This window comes from Giraffa tippelskirchi, chromosome 9 (assembly GCF_054371585.1).
Source record: "Giraffa tippelskirchi isolate mGirTip1 chromosome 9, T2T-mGirTip1v1.2.pri, whole genome shotgun sequence".
In the NCBI taxonomy this organism is placed as follows: domain Eukaryota; kingdom Metazoa; phylum Chordata; class Mammalia; order Artiodactyla; family Giraffidae; genus Giraffa; species Giraffa tippelskirchi.
The window spans coordinates 46,410,202-46,423,554 of record NC_137283.1 but is presented as its reverse complement, the minus strand read 5'-3'; the positions used below and the strand labels follow the sequence as shown (position 1 = coordinate 46,423,554).

General features: G+C 36.5%; 1 protein-coding gene across 36 annotated transcripts in view; it reads right to left on the bottom strand.

Moving 5' to 3' along the window:
• The window catches only part of PBRM1 (polybromo 1), a 104,720-nt gene that overhangs the window by 57,685 nt on the left and 33,682 nt on the right, over positions 1 to 13,353 (bottom strand). For 31 of the 36 annotated variants that reach the window (XM_081525082.1, XM_081525083.1, XM_081525067.1 and 28 more), the window contains 3 exons: positions 8,479 to 8,692; positions 5,806 to 5,947; positions 4,507 to 4,604 (listed from right to left, as the gene is read on the bottom strand). In XM_081525082.1, coding sequence (XP_081381208.1) covers positions 4,507 to 4,604; positions 5,806 to 5,947; positions 8,479 to 8,692 — 454 coding nt within the window. Of the gene's footprint in view, positions 1 to 2,396; positions 2,442 to 4,506; positions 4,605 to 5,805; positions 5,948 to 8,478; positions 8,693 to 13,353 lie in introns of all 36 variants that reach the window. The other 5 variants (XM_081525091.1, XM_081525077.1, XM_081525090.1 and 2 more) reach the window with 1 other exon arrangement.

The window sequence follows — 13,353 nt, the reverse complement described above, 5'->3', positions numbered from 1 at the left end:
ATCACCACCTTACCATCCTTTTGACACCCAAACTCAGCCTAAAACACTGGAATCAATGTCACTTTTTGCTTCTCTTAGTTTATCACCAAGTCCTAGAGGACCTTCACAGCCCTTCTAGATATGATCTTCTCTTTTAATTTTTCATGCCATGGTGTTAGTCCTAACCTTCATAGTTTGTGGCTGACCACTTTCTTAAAACTTATCATTATTTTTACTATGGAGCTATTATTTATTACATATTTGTATTTGATATACACAAAAGATTCCTATTTACAGTTACAGATAACTCTTCTACCACATGCCAGGGACTGTGCTAAGCACTTATCATTTAATCCTCAAACTCTAAGAACCAAGTACAATTATTACCCCAATTTTGGATATGTAGACACAGAGGCTTGGAGACTTAAGTGAATACCTAAGGCCATGAAGTGAGTAATCAGAACTGAGACTTGAATCAGCAATAATCACCAGGCTGCTTTTATCATACAAGTAAATGACAAAAAGCCAGCTCTTACCAAGGGCCTCTAATCAAAGTCAATCCAGCTCACAGGCTTCAAGGTCTCCCGGCACTTACCTCCCTGGTCCTAGATCTCTAGTGGTGCCTGCTATGAAGCTGCTGCTGCTGCTGCTGCTGCTGCTGCTAAGTCACTTTAGTCGTGTCCGACTCTGTGCGACCCCATAGACGGCAGCCCACCATGCTCCCCCGTCCCTGGGATTCTCCAGGCAAGAACACTGGAGTGGGTTGCCATTTCCTTCTCCAATGCACGAAAGTGAAAAGTGAAAGTGAAGTCACTCAGTCGTGTCCGACTCTTAGCGACCCCATGGACTGTAGCCTACCAGGCTCCTCCGTCCATGGGATTTTCCAGGCAAGTGTACTGGAGTGGGGTGCCATTGCCTTCTCCGAGCTATGAAGCTAAGTAAACCCAAAGGTTCCTTCTTTTACAAGGCTTTTTATATTTCATCTTCAAAGAGCAAAATCTTTTTATTCATCTTAATGACTTTCCCAGTCTAATAACATCTGGCTAAAAACAAAATGAAATCTACCATGTCTTGATGTCAATAAGAAATACCTCCAGAAAATAATCAGAGCTACATTCAGTGAATATTTAGGCCCAGTTCTGTGAGTTTCAGGCATATTAAGCAATCACGTCCTCACAGCAATCCTATGTAGGTTTTTGTCATCAACTCTTTTTTCAGATGAGGAAATTGTGAGGAGGTTCAAATCATAGAGCTAATAAGAACTAGGATTTGAACCTGGGCAGTCAGGGTCCTGAGTATGGGGTTATAACGGCACTCCACACTTCTGTTTCTTCTTCTACTACTCAGAACCAAGTGCCTCAAACTATGAATCATGTAAAAGAAATACCGATCCATGGTCTTTTTCTTAAATTTACCAATTAAGAAAACTTTTCTTAAGGAAAACAGTAGGAAGAAGCTACTAATACAGTAATTGTACAGAGTGGACTACGTATGGTAGCAAATGTAGATAACTTCAAACATCTAACTTTCAAAGAAAAGCATGATAGGGAAATCACATTTCCAAAAGCTATTTGGGCAATCACACAACACTTCCATACAACTATACAACCGTGTGCCTCACACTGTTATTCTACTACAGTGCTCCCACATAATTTCATTTGTTTTCAATCTGCCTCATTTACCGGTCAGTAAATTCCAGGAAGGTAGAGATGATGACTCAACTTTTCCTTTATGACCTGTAAGAGGACAGTCTGGTGTTCTGCAAGCAACTGACACTCCATGAATGCCAGATGGCAGAGGTGAAAATAAAAGCACCACAAGATGATTACTAGGACTACATATGGCAACTGAAGGGCTGTTTTTAAAATCATAAGTAACATGCAAAAGAATGGATGACTTTAAAGAAATAAAACACAAACAAGACCAGAGACTAAAGAAATGTATTCATGCTCAAGAAGCACTAACCCAATGCATAGGCACCAACACAGACTGCTATCACTTGGATTATCAACACTGATTCTGATCCCTCCACCATCCCCAGTCTGTAAGAGACATTCCTGAAAAGAAATCCGCACCCGCCAGCCCCTGGACACAACCAATGCCACCACATTCTCAGCCTCTCCACCTCTGCTGCAGAAGCACAGCCACAATGACTGGTGCAGGGGCTTGCTGCCCCGGCCGGGCAAAGCTGGCAACAAATTAAGGGTCCTGACTACATCTAGGCTAATTCTCAGTTAATTTTACTAACTATACTCGTAAACTATACTGTTTTCTTTATTCATAAGATAAACTGGCATCCAAATAAAAACCATTATTTCACATGCTTAAGACTGCACTTTTCGCCTAATCAGTGCTGACCATGCCACGGAAGTTACACTTTAAAAAAACATGTTTATGCATAAAAAAGGACTGCACACCTGGATAGCCTCCTGAGACACAACATCTCACTGTCAAGAGTGTTCCTGGGAAAGCAGAAACAAACATTACATGTGAAGAGAAACAAAATAAGCAACATTGGAGGTCATGTATAAACCAAATATGGTTGAGAAAAAGAGGATTATTCAATCCAAAGGATAAAAGGTTTTAAGAATACTTGGAACATTTCAACATGGAAGACAGCAGGTGGATTTTAGGGTAGAGGGGTTGGGGAGAAGAACGTATTCCCAGAATGAAGAGAACATACCCGCGGTAATTTTTTTCACAATATTTGATACGAAAAAAATAAGGCAAAGACAGAACAGTATTCAATACTTCAGAGTCAAGTAGTATTTGGAAAACTTGGCCCTGCCTTCTCTGGATACGCTTAACTTAACCTACTAGGCTGTCATGTTTACCTGAATTCTGGAGGAGTCCATTTCTTATTACCAAAACCTCTTAACATAACTACCTTCTAAAAGGCTTGTTATGTATTTCCTTTGTCACAGTCCAAAGTACAGAACTTGCTTCTCTCAACCTCTTAATGTGTGCTCATGCCTGTATTTCAAACCCAGATATGTTCTTTTACTGCTTTAGCTATGATTTATATTTGCTCTTCTCTTACTTGTATTTTTCACTTCATTAAACAAAACACTTCCTAGGAAACCTGTGCATGAAAAGACTTTTTCTCTAAAGTGGGATTTCATTATTTTGAGAACATAATGCTTAGCTTTCTTTTTATGGGAGGTTTTAATTAAGAGTAATAACTTTCATTTAATCTACTTGGGTTGTCCCACAAAGTACAAGCCATAGAGATTTTTTAAGGATCTGGCCTGGGCTAATGCTTCCTTGAAACTGTTTTCTTAACACTCAACTAGTTTAAGATCTCTCTTGTCATTCAGTGTTGGCACTAATTGTACCATCACTTTTGCCTGCATTACCTTCTTTTGCCTGAGAAGTTTTTATCTTTGATTGGTGACTGATCTGGAAAACACAGGTGATGCTGTAGTAGTTATATAATTACACTCAAAGATGTTCTTGATTTGATGTCTCTGATCTGGTCTCACATTTTTCCTCCGTTGTCCCTGGTATAACAAGGAATTAAGAACTTGGAAGGATGAAATTCATAGGCCAGTAATGGAGGAGACTCACACCTCAGGGCACACCAATCAATTTAGTTACCGTGGCATGGCATAGCAAAGTTATTTTCATTGCTAAAAAAAAAATTTCCCAAATGCTATTTATAGGGAAAGACAAGACAGCTTCTTTTCTAAACCATTTTTTTTTTTAATTCTCTAGTGTCAGTGGATCTACAATACATGAACAGAACTGCATTAATAGTTACTAATGACTTCATTCAATTTTGAATCTGTCAGGCCTTGCTATTAGTGATGAATTTATTCTTTCTTTAAGGTTTCCTCCCTGCTATTACAAAGATGGTGAGACAGTTAAGGCTCAGGAAGAATACGATATTCCACAAAGATCAAGCCAGAGAAACTCCATGTGGGAGGCGCAGACAAAAGAGATGGTCTTGCATGATTCTTTACAGGAGTCCAGCTTCAGAATCTCACAGTAAGGTCCCCTTCCATAAAACCCATGAGAAAAAGGAAGGGTTAGGGAAGTTGAGAGAAAGATTAGAAAGAAAAGAAAAACAAATATCTAGCTTAACCTGTTATGAACTATAAGAAGTTATAACTTGGTACTTTATAATATGACATCCTTAAAATAGCAAATAAAGATCAGATTAACAAGGAAAAACAAAGGGATAAGAATAATGACTGACTTTTTTTTTAAATCACCACATAGAAATTACCTAAATTAGATTTAAAGGGCTTCTTACAATGCCACATTAAAACAAAATAACCTGGACAGCAAAAAGAATAACATGTTTCACCAGGCTACACAAGTAATTATTTTTAAATATGTTACCTAAAAACAACATGTTACCAAAAAAACTCTAATCATACAATTAACAAATGAATTTTTAAATGTTATAAAGTATTTAAATCTTATAATTCATACTTGACAGCTTACAGAAACAATTTTCTGCACTTAAATCCGAAACAAAACAGAAACTGAGACGAAGTCTCCAGTTATATGAAAAGCACATACCTTTTTCTTTTGGCACTGCCAGTATCAGAGGTGGCTGAAGAAATCATGCTGTCTCCATCCTCAATGTCGTCTCTCCTAGCAAGCTCTTTCTTCTTTGCCTAAAACAGAACAGACCCCAAGAGTCGAGCTCATTCTGCTGAGCACTTCTAGAATATATGAATATTAACGAGCTAGACACATCAGATTCAAGCAGAAAGATACAACCACACGTAGAATACTCAAAATCAAAAAGAAGTCATTAAACATTTTCAATAATCCAATTTAACAAAAGTTTGCATGACAGAAAAATAGATTAAAAAAAATGGATCCAGAGAGTTGAGGAATCAACTCTAGCGAAACTGAATTTAAGACTCCAAAGGACACCAACTCGTTCAAAGCACTGAGACAAGTTGTTGGGGCATCCTGCACTGGTGGCCGTATTTCAGTAAAGCCGAGTCAAAGCTAGCCTTTAAAGTAATTAGCCTCCAATTAAAATGAATAAATTTATTAGAAAAAAAAAAAGCTAGCCTTTAGCACCCTTGACTTAAGCAACAGTGTGACTAAGAAGAAAGCTTAAAATGAGAGGTGAAATAAGATCTACTTTTCAACACATGCATTTTTAAATACCTTCTGCCAAAGAGAGCTAAAGTGCAACAACAGCAGACTTAGGGAATACACACAGAGTACTGAAAACAAAATACTGAAATCCTCAGCATGGATCACACAGCTGACCATCCAAAACTGGAGATTCTACAGGTGATATAAAATTGCTTTTGTTCTTCCTTGCTCTGAGATTCTCTTTCCAGGAAGATTCTAGCAAAACTGACAGGTAGACACAATTTGTATTTCATATCTATGCCCTTTTTTCTCAAAACACTGAGATGATCCATGGCCTTAGATGCCCTCCAAAGTGTGCTCTCAGAAATAATTCAATCAACTCATGGACACTGTACAATGATTAATTAGCCTAAAGATGTCCCTTCTCATAGAACCAACATTACCTTAACAGAGACTGAGTCTAGAACCAAATAAATAAAATCTGAATGCAGAATATCATCTGTGATTGGAGGGAATCATCCTGATAACCCTAAAATTACTCCCCAGGGACAAATCCCTGCTTCTTCTATTCACAAAGCTAACCCAGTCTAAACTATTATTTCTACTCCGCATAGTCCTGAAAGTTCTTAAAAATATATTAAAAAAAAATATTCAGTAGTACTTGTGGCTAAAATGAATGATATGACATTGCTGGAGGAAAATCACATATCTTAACACACTCAATTATACATACAACAATTTAGCAAAACCAAGAAATTATACCTGCATGACTTGCTGCAGTTTTAGAACTCGCTTGTAGATGGCCGAGTTGGGAACATTATAGCGTTTGGCATTTTCAAACATTAAATTCAGATCACACTCCAAATGATCTAAAGTTTCATATTCTTGGTTTTTTAGCTTTGTTCTGTGAAAGACAAACACAGAGATAGAACCTTCCATTTTGAGTATGCAGAAACACCCTTCCTGAAAGTTCAGTGCAAAAATCTTGACAAACATTACAAAGTAGTTTACCAGTGATACTGATTAGAGGCCTGGAAGTGACAATTTCCAAATATAAAGTGAAGAAGCAAAAGCACCACTATATTTAGACAATATGATAATTTAACTGAAAACCCAAAAGAATAAAACACTACAAGAAGCAATAAGAGAACCTAGTAAGGTGGTCAACTACAAAGCAAACATATTAGCAAAACTCCTAAGGGGAAAATCCTGGTATTGGCTACATGAAAACCCTGTTGTTCGGTCGCTAAGTTGTGTCCGACTCTTTGCAACCCCATGGACTTGAGGACCCCAGCAGGCTTCTCTGTCCATGGCATTTCCCAGGGAGGAATACTAGAGCTGATTGCCATTTCCTCCTCCAGGGGATCTTGCCGACTCAGGGACAGAACCTGCTGTCTGCTGCATTCATAGGTGGATTTTTTTTGCCAGTGAGCCACCAGGGAAGCCCTTACATGCAAACCCTAGGAAGAGATAAAAATCAGGGAGGTTTCAAGCTACCGTAATGAAGAGTCATGGTGAGCTACACATTTCAGAAAATAAGAGGTCATTCTTCTTGATAAGAGTTAAAGAAAATAGAAAGTACTGGCAACTACATGAAGGAACATGTAGAAAAAAAAAAAGGAACATGTAGAATAATAAACATTAATCTCCAGGGGAGTTGCATAAGGGAAATGAAGAGCAGTCCCTTTTTTAGGGGGGGGTCGGGGGCAGGCGGTTCTGTGCTGTGCTGTTTGCGAGATCTTAGTTCCCCAACCATGAATTGAACCTGGACCCACAGTGAAAGTGCTGAGTCCTAACCACTGGACCACCAGGGAATTCCCTGAAGCGCAGTCTTAAGATGGTAAATGAGAGGCAGATTAATGTTAGAGTCCTTTTGCTACTCTTCCTCCAACACAAACATTTGTAATTAATCACAATGGCTTAATACTGAGGTTTTGACTTACTTTAAGTCTTAAGACTTCTAATAGCTGTTTCAGACATTTAGGCTATTACTAACACTAAGGCTATTACAAGTCCCTGTACACTTGCTACAAAGTGAAGCATCGCAGTCTGCCTTAACGCTATATGGTTTTAGACAGGACAGACTTTTAAAGCTTGACTGAAGCACTTGTCTGCTATCCATCAAAGTCACAAAAACAATATTAGGTAAAGAACCACATTATGTGTACAGCTTCACAGAATTAATGTAGAGATTCTAGACTTTGCTCTTAGAATGATACATCATTCACTACACATGTAAAGTTTTCCTTAAAATTTACTAAAATCATATATAGATCCCATGTAGTGCTTACAAAGATAAGAATGTTATAGAACATTTGATTCTCTGGGATGAAGCAAAAAAAAAAAAAAAACAACTAAGCACATACTCAGCTCTCACTACCTGAGGCTAGCACCAAGAGTTTAAATTACAGCCTTAGACTTATTCATGCTAACTTCAAGGATAACGTGCTGGATATTCTCAACACCCACAAAGAACAACAGAGAACCTAAACTAGTATTAATAGATGACAATCTATAACAAATCTGCAGATATTTATCAGTCTGATATTAATCAAGGATGGGAGTGGGAAGGAAAGGCCAGAACAGGAAATAAAGCATGACAAGCCCCAGCACAACGAAGATGGTCTATGCAGCCATGTTGTTGAGCTCCTCCCTACCCTTCCCTTTTTTTTTTTTTTTGCTTATATTCCTTCTGCTAACACATCTTCCTAGAATTGTGCTGTGCAATACAGTGGTGACATGTGTCTGTTTAAAGCAAAATAAAGTAAAACTTGAAATCTAGTTTCATTATGCCACATTTCAAGCTTTCAACAGTCACATGTGATGAGTGGCTACCAGAGACAGTACAGATAAAGTAACATTTCATCATCACAGAAAGTGCTACTGGTCAGCACTGCTCAAGATTTCCCTGCTGCTCTGATGAAGAGCACAGTGGAAGGTGGTCCAGCTCCTATGGGGCATGACTGGCTCAGCGTGCATCCTTAGAAAGGATATCTAGTCTACTGACTAGATGTCCTAAGAGTTGACCCTTCAAAAGGGAAACAAAGATACAAAATTTAAAATGCAGGTAAACTGTTGTGATTAAAATATCAATAAAAGGAATAAGAAGAGAAATTTTTGCACAGTTATAAGAAAATGAACAGTTAAATTCTGAGCTGCATGACTTTTTTATAATCCATAATCTGACACACAAATGACTAGCTGGGATACCTTCCATTTATTTGTCTCTTGACACTACTGTATATAATACAAAGAATGTAATTTGTAGTTAATCAAATTTGTTTCTCATATTTACACTGGTGTGATAACTTAAGCATACTCTAGACATGTGAAAAACATTTTTATATCCTTATCCATTTTAGAAATGAAGGATACATGCACAGGCTCAATCACAAGAAAACAGATGTATACTGAGTAATGTAAATGATATATTACCTGATCTGTTGTAGTGATATGGGTGTTTTAATTTGCTGATAATAATCAGGATATTTCTTCTTTGAAGGCAAATGGAAAAAAGGTTCAGCTATTAGCTGCCCTTGGTTATTCCGACAGCTCCGAACTGTGTCATAAAGCTGATAAAAAGGATTTGAAACATCCATAAATGAAGTAATGCTCTCTGCTTCTGATTCTCCTTCTTCATATCGTGCAGCTACAAAGACATAAAAGATATTTATATGGGGAATAAAAAAAAAACATTTTTTAAAGCTTTTAACAACCTTGCAAATTATGCTATCTATGTTTGAGAATACCTACTTTAAAAGAATAGCCTTCACTAAAGATGCTGTTAGTAATGCTTAGGAAAAGTGTATGCTTACTTAGAGAAATGTTACATAGAAACAGAATGTTACATAGTAAAAGTTATACTGTCTTGGTTGTTGTAATTTAGTTGCTCAGTCCTGTAGGACTCTTGTGACTCTTGTGATCCCACAGACCATAGCCTGCCAGGCTCCTCTGTCCATGGGAATTTTCCAGGCAAGAATACTGAAGTGGGGTGCCATTTCCTTCTCCAGGGGATCTTCCTGGCCCAGGCATTGAACCCCTGTCTCCTCCAAGTCTCCTGTAAGTCTCCTCTATAGAAGGCAGATTCTTTACCCAAGGGAAGCCCTAACTGTCTGTCTTTAAAAGGTTACAAAATAGTTTCTCTGCCATCTTTGGAGATCCTTGCTTATGTGTGCTTGGACAAGAAAAGGAGCAAACAGTCATTCTCAGATCTCAGAACTAAAGTGACAGCATATAGCTTAGGATAAAAGTAGCTGGGGGCTGGTACTGACAAATTTGATTTAAAGTGAGGCAAAGTCAAAGAGATTTACCTATAGCATCCCTTAGGAAAGATGTTTTCCTTTACTGAGAAAACTTTTAGGTAGAAGCGAATCATAGAAACTCAAAACAAAACATGCAATCACTTTCACAGAAATACAAAATATACTGCTCATTTTTCTGAACTCTTAAACAGTGTATAAGGACCTGATTTAAATTACTTCTTGACGGATCAGGATAACCAAAATCACTGTCTCCCAGGCAAGTATGATAATCACTTATTCAGTACTTAGTTATGTATTAAGAGCTTGATAAGCATCATTCTCAGGTAATCCCAACATCACCATACAGAACAGGTATTGTCATTTCTTTTCCCAAGGAGAAAACAGGACATGAGAGGTTGATGACCTGCCCAAGGTCAGCTGGCATGTAAAGTAGTCGAGAAGGGTTTTGGATTTAAGAGTCAAGGAGCTAGAAGCAAAGACAGAAATTGGAAACTATGCAGTCTTTCCTGACTCCACTACCTCTAATCTTCTCATAAAGCTCTTGCACATGTTTTATTGAATTTAAATTTATGAATATATTTTGCTGTTACTATAAACTGCATCTTTTTTTTAAAGTTACATTTTCTTTTTATGGTTGATTCTGGAAATGAAGTCAATTTTGTATAATAATTTACATTAGCACCTTATTATTCTTATTAATTCTAGTAATTGATCTGTAGTCTTTTAAATAGAAAACTCAAAAAATACTCTTATTGATTGCAATCCTTATAAATCCTTCTCTTCTGATCCTTACAGCTTCACTGTTATCACTATTTGCTGGCTAGTACTTTGAACAAGAAGCAACAACATTTTAAACTTTGTTTCTCATGGTAAGAATATTACAAATGTTTCTCCACTGAAAGTGGAGATGCCATTTATCAGGTTAGAAAAGTACTCTTCTATTCCTAGTATGCTTAGCTTTTATCATGAATGAGACTTGTAGTTTAATCAAATGCATTTGCTGAGCTGAGCCAACATCATGGTTTTGCTCCTTTAATCTACTAATACAGTAAATAATACTTTTATCTTTTATGCTGAACTAACCTAGTATTCCTGAAATAAACCCAACTGTGTTATTGTGTATTACAGATACTGCTAGATACAGTGTGCTTATGTGGATTGCAGATACAGCTAGATACAGTGTGGTTATATTTTGTATGGTTTTGGTTTTATATCAGATTCAAAGAATAAATTGCGGAGTTCTTTTTTTATTCACTGCAGGAGTTTATCATATAATTCTGTTTCTTGAATGTATGGCTTGGTGTTTTCAATGCAGGAGTATCTGTAATTAGCAATTTAATGTCTTTAATGGTGATATGACTAATCAGTCTTTTTATTCCTGAATCAGTTTTCAGGCATTTATCAGTTTCTAGGAATTTGTCAATTTTATCTAAATGTTCAAATTTATTTGCATTATGCTATCTTTACATGCTCTATATGTTCTCTTTTTCCCCTAATATTTTTTTATTTGTGCCTATTTCTTTACAATCTTGCTATAGATTTACATATTTTATTAAGAGCTGTAACAGGAAAATTTTTGACTTCACTGATCTTTTCCATTAGAGATTTCCTTTCTAAAGAATTATCTCCTGTCCTTAGCTTTACCATCTTTTATCTAACATCTCTGCTTTTCTTATTATTTACTTATCTTGGATGCTTGTTAGTTCATTAACTTTCAGCTGCTTTTCTTTCTGAATAGAAGCAGTCAGAACTACAAATTTCCTTCTGAAGTATCACTTTAGTGGCACCTCCACGGTTTTTGATATGTATTATTTTCATTATTATTACTGTTCAAATTTAAGTAATTAAATTTCTATTACAATTACTCCTTTTAAAAAATTTATTAAAAAAACAAAACAAAACACGTAAGCAAAAGATTGTGAAGCCTGCGAAGGTTTTTGCTCCCCAAGTTGGTGGAAAACACTAAGTTGGCAGATTGGATTTTTAAATAAAGATCTATTAAAAAAAAAACAAAAAATGTAAGTTAAAAACTTATTTTTCATTATTAGTTGCTATCACAGCTGTATTACAGTCAGAAATATGGTCTGTATAAACCTGATCTTTCAAATTTGTTGAAATTTGTTTTATGGCTAAGTACATGATCAATTTTTGTAAATCTTCCATGTGAACCAGGGAAGAACATGTATTCTCTAACTGTAGAATACTTGCCTGTTAATAACCAACTTGTTGTGGCAGGCTGAATAATAAGCCCCCACACAAATCTATGCTCTAATCCACAGAACTTGTGAATATTACCTTAAATGGCAAAAGAGACTCTGTAGATATGACTGAAAGGAATCTTGAATTTGGGAAATTATCCTGGATTAATCTCTGGGCACTAAACATAATCACAAGGATCCTTATGAAAGACAGGCAAGACTGTCAAAGGAAGAAGGAGATGGGGTGACATGTAGAGACTGAAGTGCTGTGTTCTCAATGCAGAGGAAGGGGCCATGAGCCAAGGAATACAGACAGCCTCTAGAAACTGGAAAACGTAAGGAAGTCCATTATCCCCTACAGCCTCCAAAAGGACACCAGACTGTCAACAACCTGATATTTTAGATTTCTGACCTTCAGAGCTAAAGGGAATAAACTTGTGATGTTTTAAGCCACTAAATTTGTGGCAATTTGTTTTAGCAGAAATAGGAAACAAACAAACTTTCAAGGAATTATATTCTGACTTCACTGGTTTTTTTGGCTGTGTATCTAGCAATTGATAGAAGCAGGCTCCCATTCTAAAGGCAATGTTGTCACTTTCTCCAAGAGGTTTTATCTGCTTGTTTTATATATTCTGAGCCCTTTTAGGATTTACCTGCCTGATGCAATAAACTTTTTATCAGTATAAGGTAAATCCATTCTATCTTTGGAAATGCACTGTTTGAAAGTCCAGTTTAGCAGAAGTCAACATAACTACCCTCTGGTTATGATTTGCCAGGTGTATCTTTTTTCCATTCCATCCTTTTACATTCACTTTTCCTGCATATTTAAGATGTGCCTCTTGTAAGCAGTATATAACTTGATTTTTAAGATACCCAATCTGGAACTGTCTTAATTGGCAAATTCAGGCCACTAACATTTATTTCAGATATAATTTTTGGAATTGTTTCTCTGTTTCCATTTATCGCATTTTTTCTATGTTTCTTTTTGCCTTCTTGCCTTATTTTGTGTTGGTGGGAGAAGACTGGAAGTTTTATGTTTTTCGTATCCTGTTGTCCACCTCGTTGCTCTTCTTAAAGTAACTGCAAGTAGGTGCTTTTCTCCACCTCCTTCCCCACCCTTCAGGGATACGCAATGTGGTTTGCCTCTAAAACGAATCACCTCAAGATGCCAAGCCACACTTTTAATTCTTATGTCTTCTTTCCATCAGCTTTCTTGTTGCTCCAAGATCATGAGTTATCCTTTCTTTGCTATTTTCACTGTACCTACCCCTAAAGTTGTTTCCAGGAACAGGAATCAGAAAACCAAGCACATTAAACTTTGACTAAATTAAGGATAAACAGGTTCTGAATAACAGCCTGAAGGATCTACAACACACAAACTTGGTTGGCATCTACTTTGTTTTCTTACTACCTGAGGTTATTAAATAAGAATCCTCTTGCAGCAAAAGTACTATTTATTAGGGGGAAAAAACGCCAATAAATACGTTGCAAGAATCTTATAAGTGGTATGATTTTCCTCCAATTTGTTATACTATTATAAGGTTAATGAAGTAACCAAATGCTAGAAGGAAACCTAAAAATAGTGTGTGTCACTTCTATAGTTGGCAAAAAAGAAAGCTAATGAAAAGAGAAAAGTTTCTTTCAATTTTTGATAAGGACTGACTGAAGTTTAAAAAAATATAATTCTGTAGATGACAATCAAAAATTAAACTGATACTTTAGTAGTCTACAGTAATTATGAATTTCTATAGATTTAGTAGAAAATAAAGATACAGCTAGAAAAATCTTTTGTGTCACACTTGATTATAAAATCAAAAGAGTAATTTCATAAAACAAACTTTATCTCTACA